At 36.5% G+C, this 22,614-nt stretch overlaps 1 protein-coding gene across 2 annotated transcripts in view; it reads right to left on the reverse strand.

Annotated features, from left to right (window-relative positions):
- Positions 1-22,614, reverse strand: part of LOC5574096 (purine nucleoside phosphorylase) — a 47,392-nt gene that overhangs the window by 5,052 nt on the left and 19,726 nt on the right. The window contains exon 1 of one of the 2 annotated variants that reach the window (XM_021840419.1): positions 11,182-11,867. The exons of the other annotated variant lie outside the window; for it this stretch is intronic. Coding sequence (XP_021696111.1) covers positions 11,182-11,324 — 143 coding nt within the window. The 5' untranslated portion in view covers positions 11,325-11,867. Of the gene's footprint in view, positions 1-11,181; positions 11,868-22,614 lie in introns of those variants that run through there. 2 annotated transcript variants of the gene reach the window in all.

The following is a 22,614-nucleotide window of genomic DNA, read 5'->3' on the forward strand; positions in this document are numbered from 1 at the left end:
TGTTCGCCAGAAAAGGTTTTTATAATTCTAAAATCATCATTGTTTTGTGTAAAAAGAAAAAAAAACTGTGGAAATATAAGACAACGAGTCAAATTTATGACCCAACCTTGATTTGTTGACTGTTGACTCAATAGTATTGAGTTGCATGATCGACAACTCGCAGGAAAATCTAAATCATGAATTATAAGAATTTGAGATTTGCACGCCTTTGGAATTTTGACTATGGATTAAGGTAAAACACCTCAGAAGATAGCCGACTTGTACCTCTACTTCCGGTTAGAAAGATAATAAACTAAATAAATAGTGAATCAGTGTTCCTGGTCTTCTTATTTCAAGCTTTCTGTTAGTGCACAAAGCTAAAATAAGAATTTAATTCTTATTAGTTGCTAGCATCATCCTTTAAAGTTTTGGTACAATATTGAATTTATATTCCAAGCTGTGTTTCACCTTAAGTGCGGCTGATTTACGTCAGTTGCGATATCTTTATAGTGTGACAATTTTAATCTCAACATTTAAGAGAATAGCTTTCAAATTTTTAGTTTTTTTTATTGATATTTTTTTCTTGTAAGACTGACGTGAGTCAAAGTTTGCGTCGTTCCCCTATTGATACGAAAGAGAATGATTCAAGTCCAAGCTCAGTAAAATGTGTGTCTGCGATTATAAATAAGCATCGTACCATGGCCGGGAGGCTTGGCAACGCTAATCACAAGCCTTCTTCCAGATTATGGAATGTTCTTTCTCTGTTCGTCTATGATGGGGTGCAATACAATAGTTATTGCCTCTCGACAAGCAAACAGCACTCGACTTGGTAGGAAGATAACGAGCCTCCCCAAAGCCCATTAATCATCGCCAATTGTCTGATGACCTGTTGGCACTGATGGAAAAGCTTTATTGATCGGCTACACCTCCGACAGGGCGCTGTGCAAATGCATTTTCATTTCCAATTACAGTCAACACCAATTGTTGCTGACTATGGCTCCGATCTGAATATCCCGATCATTAAAATGATAAAACCTTGATAATAAGTATTCTTCGGTGAATTCAATAACATGTTTGTAATAATCAAAATTCGCAATGATCTTCACCTTTAGGATCAAAGGCGTTTGGTACTTCCTATCGTCCCTTCAAGCGCCATTCAGATAGTCCAATCTTAAAATTAATTAGCCATAAACGGTTCACCACATACGTTGTTCGGTTCGCCTGACGCATTTTTAAATACTGACCATTGAATGGAGTCAGGGATGTATTTACGGTGGCGCCGAGCGGACCCAAACACTTCAGGGACCCTCACTAAAATGTTTGTTACCAGTAAACTTTTCAGAACATTTAGAAAATAATTGGGTGATGTAATATTTTTAGAATCATATTGAAATATTCAGGGTGATTTCAAACAAAATATTCAAACTGTAATGCATGTGATTAGGTTAATTTAACGATTTTCAAAAAGATGTTAAAGAACTTAAAAACAAATAATAAAGCTTTCATTTCGATGACAAATTGGACTAAAACTTCATAATTATTTATAACTAGTGGTCCCGGCAAACTTCGTCTTGCCATCAAGTAGGCTGTTGACAAACGCCATGGAACGCCCCGTGCAAAATGGAAGTTCCGTTCACTCCTGTTTTTTTCAACTTTCCCGTTAAATATCCTTTGCTTTTTATATACACAAACACGTCGGAACACTTCAGGAACACAACTATGGAAGAATTTTCAAAATCCGTTAGCCCGTTTTCAAGCCATTTCGTGACATACAAACACCATTCCATTTTTATTTATATAGAAGATAGATATAATTAGTGAAGCTCATATCTAACAGTATCCTTAATCAAATTTATATTTAAGGAAGTTTTAAAGCAGAGTACATTAGAATATTTTCCATACTCTTAACCAAAAAAGTTATTAGAAAAATATTTTTTCATCCATTTTAAAACACCAGAATAGTTTTCTTGCGAAAGCCTCCACATAACTGCGGTTCCCGGTCCCCTATATTTCTCAACCCGGTCCTGATTGGCGTGTATCTTCCGGATCTCATAGCCCTTATTCGGGATACTTGCTCAATCTGGTCGAGGGTTATTCCACTCGCTTGAATCTGTGTGTATCATATTTGGATGCTTGCGAAGATGATTGGGGGATTCGATGGGATAAGACCGTTAGCCGCGTTTGTTCGGCGACGACGATAAGAAGGCATCTGCGCGACTCAATTTACGCGCAATTGAATAATGGGCTGTTTTATTGCATGGAAACCAACAAATGCGGGGCTAGTTTTTATTGCACAGAGATCATTGCACGTATGAAGGTTGAAATAGAGCGAAATAATGGTGTAAAGGCAGGAATCGGATGAGGGTCGTATTTTGCATAATTTGACCCTTTTAGTTGTAACCATCTTCTCTGGCATCTTTACATTGTAGGCAACTCAGATGTAGTATAAAAGTCAAAGCAATCGATTTTTAACTGATATGACTGAAGCTGCCGTTTTTATCGAATACAAACAAATAAATTGAACATCATTATATTCTAGCAAGCTCTGTTTGAATATAAATCAAAATTTGAACGCTCGATGTGCCATGTGATTAGAAAATCCAGCAAACTTGGGACTGACATACGTTCATAGGCAGTGTAGTTTAATACAAATTAATATAGTTTATTAAAATTCAATTATAGGGATCCAATCAACATGTTTGGCTATAAATGCACGTTATGACTACATTACAAATTACTAGATCGAATGTCATGCCATGGGCCATCGTATTCGTATGTCATGCCATCAGCCATCGTAAAAATAAAAGTATTTGCGGTAATGACTCAAAGTGTGACAACTTCCTAAACAATTCATGTCATTATGTGTTTAGTAGTTTGTTCAATTTAAAAATTAACGTCCATTTATTTTCTTATTGCAATAATGGCACCCAACAAGAGGACAGATTTATTTATCAAATTACATTGCCTCTATTTGAAACACGATTGGTATTAAATCTATTGTTTTTTAACCCTCTAATACCTAAATTTTCTGTTATCTGAAATCGTTCTTAAAACGTTTTATTTTTATTTGCAAATTTATGAATTTTGATTTTTGATTTTTATAACTTTTAATTTTGAACATTTTTTCTTGAAGCCTGAAATTTAAAAATTTTTACGATGCTTTTAAAAATATAAAACTTTTATTTTCTTTCTGGAGTACATTTTATTTTCCTTGTAACTATCGGAAAAACAGGTTTGAAATGTCAATACCATCAAGCTCTTCTTCTGTGATAGTTTGATTGCATAAAAATATTAAAGATACGTTTTTTTTTTTATAAAATACACAAAATTGCAAAGTGTACCCCGTCTAAAGGCGGGGTTGGGTATTAGAGGGTTACTATATTTATATATTTTACGGTATACATTTTTTGTTCAATGCATTTTAAGAACACATGTTTGTGTCATTTTATCATTTACATCATGTGCTATTCAGTCATTCTGTGAATTACGTCCACAGTAATTTTCATTATTATTAACATATAGGGCGTCTGTAGTGATAGAGGCAATAGTAACGAGCTGCGGAATAAAACATCTCCAAAAAACTAACGGAAGGTCGTTTTTCATATCTGAATACGTTATTTGAAAGATATTCTATTCTATTTCACGTAAAAAAATAATCTTAGAATGATAAAATCATTGAATCTTCTAAAAAATCATTTCCTCCATTACTGGAACAGTTCCAGTGATACTTGCTAACTTATGTTCCTATAATAGTGGTTTACATTGATTTCCCATTGAGACTTACTATTACTTGTGAAAAGGAGCAAAAAAGTTAAGGTTTTTAATTGTTTTCTACTATTTCCTCACTGATATCCAAGATTTTTTTATACACATTCATATTATTTTAACAAGGGCCAGAAAATTACACATAAAAATATAAATTGCGTATAACACGCTTAAAACCGGGACACACACTACCACTGGATCTGTCAACCTGTTCGTTATTCTGTAGTGAAAACTTTATTTTTACCACTAGTGTAAAACAGTTTGTAACACTTTACCAAAGAATTCTGGAAATAAGGGGTCTTATCATTTGTTATCTCAATTAATAAACCGAAAAATGCCACTCAATGTCAGATTGAAAAAAAGCTACTTTATCAGTGGCACCTTGTTTTCGAAATATCATCTCAAACATTTTTAGTAGTGAAGGAAACTTTGTGAATGAATGGAGGCTATGCCCCTTCATTCTTCCCTTATAACCAAAACTGATTATTCATCTTGAGTATGAGCATAAGCATTAATCATCGTAAAATTCGTAGTTTTTACCGTTGTGATTCATATATTTTATAGCTTATTACATATTATTACATATTACTTTAAGCTTTAGAGTTGCTATTTTCAAACGAAATGTTTCGATTCTTGGCGTTCCAAAGTTTTCATTTTCGTAGTTCGTTTTGATAAACATTTTCCATAGATATTCATGAAAATTTATAATGCCCAGTTGCCTTATACGTCTTTCTAGTGGGTGGACGATTTTAATTGATGATTTAATTTTCATACTTATGATTTTCATGAGCTGTTTAAATCAAGTGTCAAAGGAAGCGTCCGAAATAAGAATCATGAAAAGTCAACATAATTCTATTTGTTTGAATACATGTTGTGGAGTCAAAATTGATGTGCTAGTATCAATCGTATTGAGCTTCGATCAGTGAGAACCTGCAATTTTCGCAGTATTGCAGTGAATGATGCTGATACAAACCGATGCCAAACAATTCATTCCCAAAACGTCTTTGGTATTTTGCAATAAGATTTTGATAAGTCTTGATCGTTTATTGGAAGTAATTCAATGAAATTATTACTTGCCGGTTTCTCTATTCGTCTTATCGTTTTCATTTCTGTCGCAATCAGTATCCAGATTTCCATCTTCCTACGTTCCTTCAGCATGATGAAATATATTCATTGTAAAATTCATTGTTCGCCATCAAAATTCAGCCCAAATATATAAACACAATTACTTTTGACCGAACAATCATGACAGCTGCTCACAGTGCAGCGAAAACAACACAATCGAAGTAACCGTTTTCAACGTCAAACATCGCACACACACACAGATGCGCACAAGCTATAGGCCTATTCAAATGACGTCTCAAATCAGCTGATCGGGAAGCACTTTGACATTTCTTCTATGAAAATGACAGGCCCGTGTTAGCACCGGTCCTCCATCGATGTAAACAAATGCATAGACGGATCTGTCACATGAAAAGGCCTATTCTTTCTCACTATTATAACATCTGCGTTTCTTGGGTAAGTCACACGGGGCGCGGGAAGAAATTTGTATCGTAAAGTGGTGTGGCTCAGTCGATCGCTAAGCATTTCGCTCGGATCCTGTTCGTCCATGCGATTTCGGTGAAAAAGTGCAAAATCGATAATTGAACTGAAGTTATTTATCGAAATACAGTAGTTTTATTGCATTTTTGGTGTACAAGTGTACGGAACCATAACAGCTTTCGCCAAATTATACTTGGAAAATGAATCTATGTTGCAAGTAAGCAGGAATATCCACCAAAGTGGAATATTTTGTTTACGACAAAGTAGAACGAAACCCCAATATAAATCAAAAGAGGAACTTTGTGAATGACTAGGTCAACTACAATTGCGCAAGTATCCAATGAATGGGACTTGTGTGATTTATTATACATTCTCAATTTACACAAATCTCAAGCTCAACATTTGATAGTCAATAACAGTGTCGGCCACATCCTTCGGTCATCGGGAAACGGTGGGAATGTTAGTTAGACAATTATTGTTACTAAAGACCGGATGTACCTCTGTTACCACCACTACTAGGCACAACCTGAGTGGGCTTGTCGAACAGTGACGGACCTGAGAAATGTCAAAAGAAGTTGACATTTAGGGATCGAACTAAAAACGAAGAAAAAAACAAGAGAGTTGCTGAAATTAGGAACAGTTGTAAAAACTCCCGGAAATTGGAATTCAAAGTGAACTGAAACGAAAATTACGTAGAGAAAATCTACATGTCCTGAACAACCTCTGTATCTCTATAGTTGTCAGGGAAAGGATATTGGGTTAGTAGGATAATGTAAGGATTTAAGAGTCAAAGGATCAAACACTACCCAGTTTTGATTGATTAAATAAAAGATTCTGATTACCCAGGTAACCAAATAGCTTTAATTCGCCCTGCGAACTAATATACTGTTATTATTCAGCTGACAAGCCTTATATTAGCCGTATAATAGCTCTTTAAGGCCAAAAAGGCGAATTAGCGTGCGAGTGGTTACTTGAGTAAAGCTCAAGAATCCATCATTCAATCATCAAAAATGAAAAACCAGTTTTTTCTTTCAAATTTAAAGATATCTTTATGAAAATCTAACATTGCATTACAGATAGCAAGTGAAACGCAATGATAGACTTTCATAACCATTGAAATTGGTTTGTAACATTGGTTTTGAAAATTTGTAAAACGATGATGGTTATTTTACTCGTAAATAATAAAAGAATAAATCGGATCTCAACAGCTTAAGTCATTGAAGTTACAGCTTCAAATGTATCCTATAAAGCCTAAATCAACAAATCAAAAGTTTTTCAAAATTTTGATTATATATCAGAAAACAAATAACGAATTTGTATTCTACTTGCAAAAGCGTTCTAAAATACCCTGTCCTTTGGTTCAGAAAGGGGTACGGGCGCGTTTTGTCAACTCGGTCGAGGCAGATTTCTTGTGTGAACAAGTTACAAAATGGACGTTCTAAAGTGCCAGAATGAAGTGTTGTGCTTGTGGGGAGCACTTGAAGATGGAATGGAAGGTCATTACTTCGCGTTCGTGCTTTACTTCTGCTTATCTATAAAGTTATATACAATAAACGACCCTTAGCTTAACTATTTAAATTAACAGTTTCAAATACAATAATCGTTTTGAGCTTACTAACATGTCGTCGCGTTAATTTTATAATGATCTTTTATCTACATCCGCCGAACCATTCTGAATGGCCGTTGTGAGAATATCACCAAGAACTTCGCACATGCAATAAAGCTGGATTGTCATACATTGAAACATCAAGGTTCTCGCTCTTTCGGATTCATTTTTTGTTGTTTTTCATTAGTTTCAGGCCTTCCGGTGTAAAGTGTCACTAATAAACAAAAAAAAGTTTCAGGGATTGTTATCGTGGGAATCCAAAGAGCGAATTTTGTATGACTTCAATGTAGGCCAATACTGCAATAAAGCATGTAACATTCACTAACATTCCTTCTCTTTATCCTTGTTTTCATATCTAACTCGCTATTGCTTCGAGGAATAATTCACCGGAGAGGAAAGGCATCTCTTATCATGGCAGCGTAATGGCCGAGAAGACGTCAGTTTGATGCCGTATCTCTCCATCCTCGGTTCTGCCCCACGCTCGCCAAATCGATACGATCTTGATCCGCCCACCTAGCTCGCTGCACTCCACGCCTTTGATAAGTATAAAATTTCTGTAATCATTGAATACTAATTGAAAAGTAAATCAAACTAACTTATTATTTAACTAATAAGGTACCGTGGGGCAAGTGGGTAATGAAACTCGCATAGTTGAGATTCTCCCAATTCTAGATACTTTAAATTGAAACAAATGAGGTTGTGTATATTTTTTAGCTTAACTCCCACCATATATAAGCAGCATGCTGAAATTGATTTTTATGAAAAATTGAAGAAAAAAATACAGAAAAAGTTTTTGAAAAATGTCTCTTTACTTTTCACTTGCCCCAAAAGTGGGGCAAGTGAAAAGTTTTCCGTTTTGAACAATAAATTCAAAAACAAACAGTTATATTCACGATTTCTATTACCTTTAACACTTGTTAAGGCTTCCCAATGAACAATAACATAATTAACATGTAAACAAAGGAAATGTTATTCTTTTCACTTCAATTTTCTTCTGTTTAGTTATGTTAGTTGAAATGAATCGACAACATTATAACTGCAATATTTCCAATGTTAGTTCTTACATTATAGGACAGCAATTGCATTTCTGCTCTGTAGAATTTCCACCGCTCGTTATTTGTTTTTGAGAAAGTCGGATATGACGTCGGATAACTCTTCGGGAGAAATCAAACGGAATCCTTCAATAACGTATTTGGGGTATTTTTTTATGGATAGACCTATACCCCATTTTTATGTTTTGAACTAGCTTTACATAGACATTCCACGAGATTTCCGTGTGTTCTCTAATATTGCAACTTTTCAGTCAACGTCTTCCTTTTAATTGGCTGCCCGAAGTAGACATATTGATATTGTAATGTTTGCCAACATCTTTTAGAGAATTTCCATGATTTCTAATAGCTTTTAACGCTTGAGTATAGTGTTTCTTGAATTATCAGCACGTTATGTTTTTCTATGATAATTGCGAACCATGTTTACTTATGACTACTTAAGGAGAAAACATAAATTCAATCTCTAATGATAAACTTTTCACTTGCCCCACCTGATAAGAAAATTGACGGTGTTTAAATTTAGTTATTTTTAGGTCTACGTCGAATTAATTCTAAAACTTTTTTTATTGCAGTTTGAAACTGTCACAAAGGACAACTCAGAAGTGGTATAAAAAAATATTTTCCACAACTTTACGCATGAGTTTAAAACGTTAATTCACATATTCAGTAAAATATATCAATTCTTTTCACTTACCCCATTTACCCACTTGCCCCGCGGTACCTTAACAAATTTGTTCCACAGAGCGATTTACAAAACACCACACAAAATCCCTCCTTTCACATATCCTTAGGCAAAACACTTCACTACCGTTATATGTATAACTGATTCATATTCTTTTGACCTTGCATCATTTCAATTTTCAATTCAATTTATTTATTCAATTTGCATTTCATAAACATTTAAATCGAGAACGACACTATATCACGTCTCCGAAGTCCAAATTGAAAACTATTTTAGAAATCGACTTGCCTTTCTTATATCGCTCTTCGAATATTCTCACGTTTCTACGATACAGCGTTCTGTGTTAAACAATTGTTCTTAAACAAAAAATCAATTGTTTAAACAACTAGGGTGCCGGTACCATTACTGGACTACCTAAGCTATAAAAAATCATAACCAAATAACGAAAAGCCTTAACTATTTGGGAAAAATATAAAAAGAATGCCTTAACTATTTGGGAAAAATATAAAAAGAATGATAAAACTAATTTTTTAACATAAAATCGCTATTGGTACACGTGTTCCAGTAGTTGCGCTAGTGCTCCAGTAGTAGAAGTTCGGGAATGATGCAAGGAATTTTAAACAAAATGGTAAATTTGTACATAGGTTTAACATTTTTCCCTCTGAAAAGCAACTAATATCTTTCGAATGAAGCATAAAGATCATCTCTGGGACTTTTCTTCATTTTTATACAGCCATTTTAAAAACTGCTTCCATCCGTTGATCCACTACTCAACTGGAACACGACGACAACTACTGGTGCAAGGGAGCATTTTTTTGCGTAAAGTTAATTATTTATATGACTTTTTGATAAAATAAAAAGCTGAAATTTGGCAAATCGACTAAACTAGAGGCGATCTATTCACCAAAAATAGCACATAACGTTTTTATCAAAAAATATACATTTTATTCCATAGTCCAATCTACTGGTACATTACAACCATTGGTACCGGCACCCTATTGCAATCAAATGCCTAAGAAGTATCCCGAGCAGGAGCGAATAACTCGCACCAATCTGTGCATACAATATTTTGGTATCATAACATAATTATTAGGTATTGTTCAGTAGTTCAAGTATTATGATGGTGTTGAATATTGTTTAAAACTATTTAAAATACATAATTGAGGTATTCGAAAGCTATTGAGGACTTCACTTCTATATCTTGTATAATTGAGGTATTGCAATACCTGATTCAATTAACACTTTGGTGTTTGTAGAGTACCTATACATCAGATATTATTTAAGGTATTTTACTATCTGGTATGGAATGTCCTAGCTTGATATCCAGCAGGATTTTTTTCTCCACAGATTTACACACATATGAATTTTTCACACTACACTGTTGCCTGAAGAGAGACCAGGCTGATGATAGTAATATAGAATGAACTTATCGATTGTAACAATATTTTCGTCTTTTCTCAAGTGAACACTTTGTAACGAGCGTTTCCAAAGAATACTTGAAAATTTTTATTCAAAGTCCATGAGTCCAAAGAGTTGCACAATTTTTCATTGATCAAGTATTGAGCCTTATCAATTTTAGTAATTCATAAAACGAAAAATGACACACAATTTCACCCCAGCTAACAGTGTTATAATTATGCACTAATGTTTGGAAAAATACTGCGTCGCAAAAATCGCCTATAAGTAAACACCAAAAGCGCTACCGCGCTTCCATCTCCTTTTGTCTATCCGCCAATTAAAATTTTGTTTTAAAACACTTCCTTGATAACCCCGCGGGCAAGGCACGAGACAACACCCGATTCGCGATTGTCTTTATGGTTTGACGTAATACCCAACCACATCTTATCGGGAACAGATCAGGACAAAGGCACATGAAAAAACGGACGAGATTTTTTGCGAACGCGTGGATCGTTAAGATCACCACCAATCAGGGCTGTTAGCGAGTCACTTTTAATGAATTGGTCACTATTTTCGACTTGGTCACCAAACAGTCATTAAAGTCACTTTTCTCACAACATTGATTACTGAAGTCACGATACAATCATTTAAATCAAAAATCTGGATCATTAAGTTGATCAGATGAAGTTAAGTATCTAGGGCTCATGCTAGATAGAAATTTAGCTTTCAAAAATCACATTGTAAGCATTCAACCCAGATGTAACAAATATATAAAATGTCTTTATCAAATCACGATGGTTTTGCTTTCCTCCTGTCTTCAAATTCATAGCAAAGATGCTCAGATTTCCGAATGTTGAATGTGAAACTGATGGTTATTTGATAGGTTTTGGAATGGTAAATTATGCAGCGTACGGGATTTTATCCCTTGAAAATGATCAAAAATGTTCAAATCACTACAATTTTCATTTCCCTTGAAAAAAACACATTTTCAAGTTCACGGAAATATGGTGGGTGCAGAATTGTTCGTCATTTTCTTTCGTTAATAACGGTTCTAGACAGACAGTGTTTCAGTTTAAAACTTTTTAAACTTAACATGACATGTGAATTGGTTTTTCCCATGTTGTTAAAGAACCAACCAACCAACTGAACGTGATTCTCACCATGCATCTTCCCGCGCATTATAAAACACGCCTGCAATTTTCTCTTCGTCATGAGCGGGTGTTCCATTCGTCAGCGTGGTTCCATTTCCGTTGCATTCACTGCCGTTGATCGTTATACCATTGACATAAACCTTGTCACTCATCGTTAAATCTTTTTTTTCTCAAACTTCGTCCTTATTGAATTTCAAATTTGCAAAATGTAACGTCTAACAGCAAATAGATCACTGATCCTACGAAAACTACCCACGATTTGTCTCCGCTCACGCGTAAACTACTTCGACAAATACGGGCGCGTGCTTGCGTGCGCGAATGCAGATCAAGTGCAACACGTTCCGATCGCAACTTTGCGGGGATCGCTCCAATTAAAAAGCCTTTCAATTTGCTGAAAACTCGTCGCGGTGAGGAATTTGTCAAACAAGATTGCCAACAACTAGGCAGGCCACGGTATGTCAAGATTCGGTCCGTAGAAATTATTTCCCGGCAGCCTAACTAATGATCGCCTACTGATCGATCGTGGGGATTTCTGAACCAGAAGACGTGAACTGAACGCGCGCCTACTTTGGGGCTCTTATTTAGGTGATAGATTCCGAACTCGGGAGGCGACGGCTGCTGCGTTGAACTTATTGTAAGTCAGAAACACAATCGACCGCTCTCCGTAAATGCTAGATTAGGACTGATTGGAACGGGCTGGTTTGAAGCGGCTCGTAAGCTACAGCTGCGGTCCAGCGTTCGCGCGCGCGAGGTTGATTGAGGATTCGGCAAAAAAAAGGTTGGTTTAACTTGGGACGGGACGCACAGGGAATGGCCATACAACCTGCGTGTGGTGGACGGGGCCGGGTCGCACATTGTTTTGTATAATATGTGAAACGCGACGCTACCGCATACATAAGAACTGTATCGGAAATAAGTTGGAAACATATTTGATAGTCCCAAAGAAGTTGCGTCTATCTTATACCAGCAAACACACGATCGCATATGATGGACCTGGTGTAGTGGTTAGAACCAGTGCTGTTAAATGTCAAAATTTTGGAAAAAAAAATAAATGCTGATAGCACCCTCCTATGCGAAATATCGAATGTGCATGTTCTCGAAGAATAAGGGGTGTCCCGAATGTGCATTATACCCCTAATCCCCCTACAAAAGTGAGGGCGATATACGTACATTTTGCATGTACTTTAATGGTACACCCCAACCTCCTGAAGTAAACGCTAGTTCTTGAATCCAGCCAGTATCTGCGTGGCGCTAGTGCTGTGTAAACAAGTTTAGGCTTTGCTCCCATCAAACCCCGCGCGGTAGCGGCAAATGTCGCATTAGAAAAAAATAATACTATTGATGCTCGTTTATCATTACGCCTGATAAAAGGTGGCTAAATTATCTTGCGACTAGAGAAAACTGGACAAAATTATACACACTTAACACCAGCATGATAAGTGAAATTGAAATATAAATGTCGCATTTAAAAACGAGTGGGTCTCGTGCTTAAATCTGTATTTTTGAACGAGCTGTCAAATCAGCACCAAATTTTTGGCTTCACTCCAGTTGTTTGTGGATGATAGCCGTTTCAGTCCAGTGCTTTTTACGACCAATGCAACGCCTAGATGTGGAAAAACTGATCCGAGATATTCGGTAAAGTTGTAGCATGTATTGAGAACTTTCCAAAAAGGCCATTTAAGTTTTTATATTCTGATAACAGATGGCAACACTGCTCGATTATTATCAACAGTGCCATTTATTTGGGGGTGTTACATTCAGATACCAATAATTTTTAAGATTACGATACCGAATTTTCACCAAATTTGAAGGAAGTGTTGCCGAAGCACAAATGTTCATGTGGCTGTTCAGCAACATAGGAATACTCTTCAACTGTAATCCAATTTTTCACGAAGGATTTGAAATATTTTTGACAAAACTCAATATATCAAATTTCTGCACCCCCCTGACCGTTATTATCAGAAAAAAATCAGAATCATATCTGTGCTCACCAGTCGTTTTCTATAGCTAAGCTCCATGTGACGGATTTCACGCCAACTCGACAAAGGGATTGGCAGCACCCCTTCAGAATTCAATGAAACTTTCTGGGTGTGAAGACTATGTGAAACTAAGATACTTTGCATACTTTGTTTTTTCAAAATAGATCTAGACTAACATTTTGAAAGGGTCAAAGTTTTTTTAACTTTTTTTATAAACCCGTATAAATCGAGGGTGACAGACATGAAGAATGTTGCCAGAAGCCGTATGCTTGTGGCCGGTACCCGACAGAACAGAGAGCGGTACAGGGCAGCGAGAGCCGAAGAAAAGCGAATCCACCGCAGAAAGAAAAGGCAGCACGAAGAAAGTGTGGTAGCTGACGCACAAGAAAGCATGAACCGAAATGATATGCGGAGATTTTATGCAACGGTCAATGGTGCGCGGCACAACACCGTACCAGTGCCCGCCATGTGCAATGACCGAGAAGGGAATTTGCTGACCGATAAAACGGCGGTGGCTGCCAGGTGGAAGGAGCACTTCCAGCAATTGTTGAACGGTGATAATGGAAATGTAGCGAGGAACAGGATTAACATAGATGATGACGATCAAGCTGTGGACCCACCGACCATAGGAGAGGTTAAAAAGGCTATCAGCGAGCTGAAGAACTGTAAGGCTGCTGGGAAGGACGAGATCCCGGTCGAGCTTCTCAAGCACGGAAGCGAGCAGCTTTACCAGTCGATCCACCGAGTACTTCTGAAGGTATGGGAGGACGAAGAATTGCCCACCGGCTGGTTGGATGGCCTCATCCGCCCTATCTACAAGAAAGGGCACAGACTGGAGTGTGCCAATTACAGAGGAATTACCCTGCTGAATTCGGCGTACAAAATTCTGTCGCGCATCCTGTTTAACAGACTGAGACCGCTCGAGGAGTCCTTCGTCGGCGAATACCAAGCTGGTTTTCGTGAGGGCCGTTCGACAACGGACCAGATGTTTAGCTTGCGAATGATCCTAGACAAATTCCGGGAGTATAACTTGCAGACTCACCATCTGTTTATTGATTTCAAGGCGGCGTACGACTCAGTGAAAAGAAATGAGCTTTGGCAGATAATATCTGAAAATGGTTTTCCGGCGAAACTAATTAGGCTGATACGTGCTACGCTGGATGGTTCGAAATCAAGTGTTCGGATCGCAGACGAGGTGTCAACCTCGTTCGTGACGTTAGACGGATTGAAGCAGGGAGACGCACTTTCGAATTTACTGTTCAACATTGCACTTGAGGGTGCCATTAGGAGATCTGGCGTGCAAAGAAATGGCACTATTATCACAAGGTCGCACATGCTCCTTGGCTTTGCGGACGATATAGACCTGATTGGAATCGATCGCAGGTCAGTGGAAGAGGCCTTCGTGCCTCTGAAGAGGGAGACAGCGAGGATAGGCCTGACCATCAATTCTACCAAGACGAAGTACATGGTTGCAGGTAGAGATAGAGTCAGGCATGGTGGTGTAAGTGCTGAGGTAGTGTTTGATGGGGATGTGTTTGAAGTTGTTGAAGAATTTGTTTACTTTGGAACACTTGTGACATGTGACAACGACGTTTCCCGCGAAGTGAAAAGACGTGTTGCGGCTGCGAATAGGGCCTTTTACGGACTACGTAACCAGCTTAGGTCCCGCAGCTTGCAAACCGAAACTAAATTCGCCCTGTATAAAACATTGATTCTTCCGGTGGCTCTCTACGGGCACGAAGCGTGGACGTTGAAAGAGTCAGACCGGAAAGCTCTCGGTGTTTTCGAGCGTAAAGTGCTGCGGACAATACTCGGTGGGAAACTCGAAAATGGTGTGTGGCGCAGACGCATGAATCACGAGTTGTATCAAGTGTACAAAGATGCGAATATTATCAATCGTGTAAAATACGGCAGACTTCAGTGGGCTGGTCACTTAGTGCGAATGTCGGAAGAAAGAATTGCGAAAATAATATTCAGCAGGGAACCAGGTAGAGGCCGGCGGCTTCGGGGAAGACCACGAATACGCTGGCTGTACGCAGTGGAAGAGGACCTGGCGACCCTAAACGTTCGGGGCAACTGGAGAAGTTTCGCCCAAGACCGACGAAGATGGAGCTCTACAATACGCCCGGCAATGGCGTGACGCTACGCTGTAGCCATCAAGGTATCAAGGTAAGGTAGGTATAAATCGAAAACGTTAAGACCTAGAAAAAAGTGTTGTATGAGGGACTGTCGTGAAATTTCCTGACGTTTTAGTAAAAAAGATTAAAAAAATAAAAACACATTTTCTACACTGAAAAAAAAAATATTCAAAACTTCAAAGTCGATTTAAAAAAACGGTCACTTCAGATTTTGATCATCCTTAAGCAAAAAGTTTCGTAATTAAATTTACTAAAAGTCGTCCATACATTGCAAATTGGGCATATTTTAGAGAAAAAAGTTTTTCTATCATCGAATTTTTTAAGTCTCAAAGTTTTTTTTTACTTTTTTTATAAACCCGTATAACTCGAAAGCGGTAAGACCTACAAAAAAGTGTTGTATGGGGGACTGTTGTGAAATTTCCTGAAGTTTGAGAAAAAAATATTAAAAAAATAAAAACACATTTTCTACACTGAAAAAAAGAATATTCAAAACTTTAAAGTCGATTAAAAAAACGGCCATTTCAGATTTTGATTATCCTTAAGCAAAAAGTTACGTAATTAAATTTACTAAAAGTCGTCCATACATTGCAAATTGGGCATATTTTAGGGAAAAAAGTTTTTCTAACATCGAATTTTTTAAGTCTCAAAGTTTTTTTTACTTTTTTTATAAACCCGTATAACTCGAAAGCGGTAAGACCTACAAAAAAGTGTTGTATGAGGGACTGTCGTGAAATTTCCTGAAGTTCGAGAAAAAAATATTGAAAAAATAAAAATACATTTTCTACACTGAAAAAAAAAATATTCAAAACTTTAAAGTCGTTTTAAAAAAAACGGCCACTTCTGATTGTGATCATCCATAGCAAAAAGTTTTGTAATTAAATTTACTAAAAGTCGTCCATACATTGCAAATTGGGCATATTTTAGGGAAAAAAGTTTTTCTAAGATCGAATTTTTTAAGTCTCAAAGTTTTTTTTTTTACTTTTTTTATAAACCCGTATAACTCGAAAGCGGTAAGACCTACAAAAAAGTGTTGTATGGGGGCCTGTCGTGAAATTTCCTGACGTTTTAGAAAATAATATTATAAAAATAAAAACACATTTTCTACACTGAAAAAAAAAAAATTCAAAACTTTAAAGTCGATTAAAAAAAAACGGCCATTTCAGATTGTGATCATCCTTAAGCAAAAAGTTACGTAATTAAATTTACTAAAAGTCGTCCATACATTGCAAATTGGGCATATTTTAGGGAAAAAAGTTTTTCTAACATCGATTTTTTTAAGTCTCAAAGTTTTTTTACCTTTCTTATAAACCCGTATAACTCGAAAGCGGTAAGACCTACAAAAAAGTGTTGTATGGGGGACTGTCGTGAAATTTCCTGAAGTTTGAGAAAAAAATATTGAAAAAATAAAAACACATTTTCTACACTGAAAAAAAAAATTCAAAACCTTAAAGTCGATTTAAAAAAAACGGCCACTTCTGATTGTGATCATCCTTAAGCAAAAAGTTTCGTAATTAAATTTACTAAAAGTCGTCCATACATTGTAAATTGGGCATATTTTAGAGAAAAAAGTTTTTCTAACATCGAATTTTTTAAGTCCAAAACTGAAATTTTTTTTTTCAAAGATTTTGTTTTAAACCGTCAAATATGATCGTGTTTTCAAATGATAAATGAGTTTGAATCAGAAAATAGATTGTATTTTTTATTGAGAATAGTTAAAAAACGGAATTATACAGTAATTATGTTTTTTAAATGAAGGCAATCAATGGACTTCGCCTCTGCCTATGAGGAAATCAACTCCGTCTAACAATCCGAGTTGAAAAAGTCAAAAAAAAACTTTGACCCTTTCTAAATGTTAGTCTAGATCGATTTTGAAAAATCAAAGTATGCAAAGTATCTTAGTTTCACATACTTTTGACATCCAGAAAGTTTTATTGAATTCTGAAGGGGTGCTGCCAATCGCGTGTCGAGTTGGCGTGAAATCCGTCATGTCTGGGAAAAATAAAAAAAAAAAATCGAAGGGCCCGTTTTGAAGTTATGCCCTTTTTATTGTATAAGTCCACAAATTCAAAGGAAATCTGAGATATTTAAACGGATTTATATTGGCCGTGATTATCAGGAGAAATAAATCATCAAAATTTGGTTTAAAGTAGATGTTTTTACTTATTTGTAGCCTCTGGGCTGAGTTTTGGATGAGAAGATCGTCGAAATTTTGAGTTACTGTAATCCGGGGAAACATTGATCAGTTTTTTAGATATTTCTTAATCAAATCATTTGATAATGACAATGTTGCATGTTTTAAACCAGTACTGGCACCTATCACTCGTGACTACATACTGCATTTTGATTTCTGAAAGTTTTTAATATGTTTAAAAAAATGTTTTAAATGATTTTTTATTTAGCTGATATGGGATAACATTGATCACCTATGAAAACAACGATCGGTAATATTGAAAATGTCATTACTTACTAAAATCATGGTCCCTGATGCCGAATATGAAGGGCAAACTATTACAAGTCATATAATTTTTGAGTTATTTCAAAGTTAAAAACACTTTGAATTGTGGAATACGCCAAAAGGTAGGCAATTTCCTAAGGAAATACTACACTCTTTTTAGTAATTTGTGAACTATGCTTAACTGAACATATTTATGAAAGTTTTGATTGCGGAATCATTTTGAGCGATGTAAATTTAAGTAACAATTGCATTTATTTGGTCATGTCGTTTTCAGAATTCGTGTGAGACATGATTCTTTGATCGTATCATCCAAAAGCATGAAAATAATTGTTTCCATAAATTGAAAAATTTACATGTTAATACAACTTAATTTTCGCAAAGACCTGAATGTTCATTAGTTCATGAATAAAAGTAAGAGGGTCACCATTCATGCATTGAAAGTATTTCATCGATAAATGTTGATTCGAACTTTTTACGAGGAGAGTCATTGCGATCAATGTTGCCCCGCTGATCAATATCACCCCGGATTACGGTACGCCCTTTTTACTATTAAAATCACAAATTTGAAATAGATCAGTTAGGAATTCCAATACCGGTAAGCATGTTCAAATGTTTTGAATGACACATGCCGTCAAAGTCATTCAGAATTGGCTGTTTTTTCATAGGCTCAAGCGATATAAGACATTACGAAACCAATTTCATCATGTAACCAAATTGGTTTTTATACAAAAATATTCTGGATAGTTTGGTGAAGCAATGAATTCACGATTCAGATTATTTAACATACAATACATGTTGTATATCGAAACGCAAGTCGACGTCAAAGAATACTTTTGGACTTGAGTTTTCGGATGATTAGTAGGGTATGGAGTAAAATGCGATAAATTAAGTAGAAATCAGCGATACAAAATGGAAAAGAAATAATGCAATGTATAGAACATCCGTTATTATTTTGTTCAATGGAATTTGAAATCCTTCCTTAGCCGAGTGGTAAGAGTCCGTATTGGAAATTTCCTTGACTTCCCTGGACATAGAGTATCATCGTACCTGCCACACGATATAAGAATGCAAAAATGGCAACTTTGGCAAAGAAAACTCTCAGTTAATAACTGTGGATGTGCTCATAAGAGCACTACGCTGAGAAGCATGCTTTGTCCCAGTGTGGACGGTAATGCCAAGAAGAAGACATTTTTATTTATCCTAAACGAAACTGATTTTTTAAGCTCATTGGCCTATCTTGAACTTGTGAAGATTTACCAGAATACTAGAAACAAAACGACGTATTCAGCTTAGAGATCAAGCGCATTCAATGTTTCCAAATTATTTCCGATACAGTCCTCACAAAATTGTTTTGTTGATTGAGCTTAATCATGGAAAGCTTGTCGCTCTCCTCTGCTGGAGCCCAGCGTTGCGCAGGGACTATAGGTATTTTGTATTTTATGTGTTCTTGAGTGGATGACCGGCTGGTACAAATTGCTTCTTAGCCCCGCTCCACCGTTTGGTCAAGTAACCAATGTACCTATGAGCAAGCGTATGATAAGCAGTTTGAGGAAGTTGCTAATGATAGTGTGATTCAAAACTTTACTGGTGCGGATCAAGAAGCTCGTCTTTTGAAATCCCAAGAATGAGAGACTTTGTTATGAGATATCAGGCTTAAACCCCTTCAATTCTAAAGCAATATATTTGATTTTAGGGACATAATTACAGCGATGATTATAACCCAGAAAACGATTTTCAACAGATTCAGTCATTTTGTTCGCTTTGCGAATAATTAAGCATGGTCGGCCAAACATCTCATTGCTCGGGCCTAAAATAGGCATATGAAGTTAGTTATGCATCATTTTGTAATTACAGTCAACTCTCCATTACTCGTATTCCGTACATCGATATCGATTTAGAGAACCATAGTAAAAGTTGGTTTTGATGGCGAACTCCATGGTTCCTTAGATCACAGTTGCACTGGTTTTATGTTCTGTTACTCGATACCTCCCTAACTCGATGGTACCTTCGATATCGACTTATGGCGAGTTAACTGTATATTTTCTAAACACCTGAACATTACTGGTAACAAAGTGAAAACGAGCTCATCTCTATTATTGATTCCCATTATTTAATCGCAAACTACGGCATGTGCCCACATAACGATAGCACAGCAAAGTGCAAAGTCATAATTTCACCTTTTTCTCCCAAACTTCAAACGTAGCTTATCAATCTTTACAGAATTCTTTCCGCACCGGCATCCCTTTCTCTCTTTTTTTCGGTTCTGGACCAATCGCATGATGCGTCTTCTCTCGTGCATGTACAAGACAGTCATTGATTGGGCAGTTTTACAAACCGATGTTGTCGTCAAGCCAAAATATTAGTGGAAAAGTTTACCCACATCTGGACAAATCCGGTTTCGTCGATCGTGCTCGATCGTCGTATACACAGCTTCAGCATGATCGGCTCGTCCACGTGGTCCACACGGCGATGTTTGTTCCTCGGACAGAATTTGAATACTTAAGTGATTATATGGGAAGAAGCCGAAGATACAGACGCCGGTAAACTTTTTAATAGTAGGAACCAAAGATTTCGCATATTGCGAGGATCACATAGTTGTAGTAGTTTTGAGCAACATCTATTTAAAATCCGGTTGTGGGGAAGATTTGTGAGAAACTAGTTTTGGTCCACAGCAGTGATTATACATATTCCAGTTTGCAGACCTCCAAAAATAGAGAAGTGGTTTCTGCTACTTTTTGCGAATATTGTGTCAATGGTTACAACTTGAAGACATTTCGTTCGAAATTAGGTAACAAAATGCGTAGATGGTACGAAGGAGAAGCAAGTTTAAAGGAGGTGACTGAATTCACCGCTGGGCGTAAATAAGTGGGGGATTGTGGGGCAAGATGGCAATATAGGGCAAAATGGACATCCTCAGTTTTTGCAATACTTTTTATAAGAATGAGATGTTCAGTGTGAGGAACGCTATATAAGAAAAACAACAAATTTTCGAAATATTGCCTTAGAGGCACAAAATAATCTATTGAAATACGTGTAGTTAAATAAAAATGTCGTTTTTCTTGAAAGTACTAGGTAAACTTTTGCCTCAGTACCGTTTTGTCTCAAATTCCGAACAGACTCGACACGAATGCACCTCGGTGTAAAGTGTCTCTAATAAATAATAATAATAATGATAATAATAATTCGAACAGGGGGGCCTTCCTTAGCCGAGTGGTTAGAGTCCGCGGCTACAAAGCAAAGCCATGCTGAAGGTGTCTGAGTTCGATTCCCGGTCGGTCCAGGATCTTTTCGTAATGGTAATTTCCTTGCCTTCCCTGGGCATAGTGTATCATCGTACCTGCCACACGATATACACGATATACTTTGGCAATTTTGGCAAAGAAAGCTCTCAGTTAATAACTGTAAAAGTGCTCATAAGAACACTAAGCTGAGAAGCAGGCTCTGTCCCAGTGAGGACGTTAATGCCAAGAAGAAGAAGAATAATCCGAACAGACTGATATTCCGACCACTCGGTTTTTGTAAGGCGATTTGGCTGAAATGTTTCGCTGAAATATGCCATCAAATAATCAGGTCAATGGTAATGGCAGTGAATAGCACTTCAATTTTAACGTATCCCAATCTATTTTATACCTCGGGAGTAGTGATGATTCTCTAGTTCGAGACCAGTAGAGCTAGCTCCGATTAATTTATTTGAAAAATTATTAATTTGAACATGATTTATTCGTGCTGTTCGGAATACTTTTACGTAAAAACAATACTAAATAAGTTTAAATTAACAATTTTATCAGCAAGCTCAACAGCTAACCGTTGGGCTTTGTGAAGAAATTAAAACATTCACAAATATCAGTTAATGTATGCCTATCAGATGCATTTGAAGTCACTGTTGGCCTTAAGTGTTCGGAATATGAATCAAAGCGGTATGAGGTTTTTGGCATTCTGAAGCACATTTAAAGACGTTTACATAAAATTTCTCAGAGTAAATATTAAAAACAAAGTTTTTGCTCATATTGAATTTGATTTAATTTGACTAAAATGCTAAAATAAAGATTTCGTTTGGGAAATTTCTGTCAAAAACAACAAATTATCCGTCAATGCTGTATCACAAATATGAACTATATTTTGACCTTGTCCAGATAATTTGATGGCAAATCGAGAGGTGATCTCAATAATTATAATATCTTTTGGTATCCCGTGAGCTAGTGAATTCACAACACATTAAATAGATAAGTTCCATTAACCCGTTAACGCCCAACGTCTTATTTTGAAAACATGCGCTGAATGCCCAGTGACCACAATTAAAAACAGTGTTTTACGCAAATCACTTGAAAACAACACAAAATATACTGCCGTTCTACGCATATTTGTCCCGCGGTCTGTAAGGATTACATAGAACATGGAACAAGTAGGCGTAGAAGGACAATAAAATTATATTATGTTTGGACATTATATTTCGGAATTCATCCACCAGGTAGCGCTACAGTATGATTAAATGCACCTTAACAGCTGCACATCCTACCCCCTGAAAAACTCAGAAGTCGAAGTTTGACAATGTATATCTCTGTTGTTTTTGAAGCGAATTCAAACATTCTTTCAGCAATGGAATTGGACGTCATTCAAAATTAACGTCCTTTCAAATTGTCTCGGAATAAATCGGTCTACCCAAAGTTATTTATCAATGGACACTTACTAGCATTTTGAAAAATACACTCAATAATAATACAAAATTCAAAGCGATAACATATTGCGATTGTTAGGAAAATTTCCGGTTTACGGTAGCCGTGGAGTTCTGCCGCAGACTTCAAAATAATTATATCAGTGACACAAACAAATCAATCAAAATTTGCTCTTCACAAGACGTTTCAAATCAGCA

Source organism: Aedes aegypti, chromosome 2 (assembly GCF_002204515.2).
Source record: "Aedes aegypti strain LVP_AGWG chromosome 2, AaegL5.0 Primary Assembly, whole genome shotgun sequence".
NCBI lineage: Eukaryota > Metazoa > Arthropoda > Insecta > Diptera > Culicidae > Aedes > Aedes aegypti.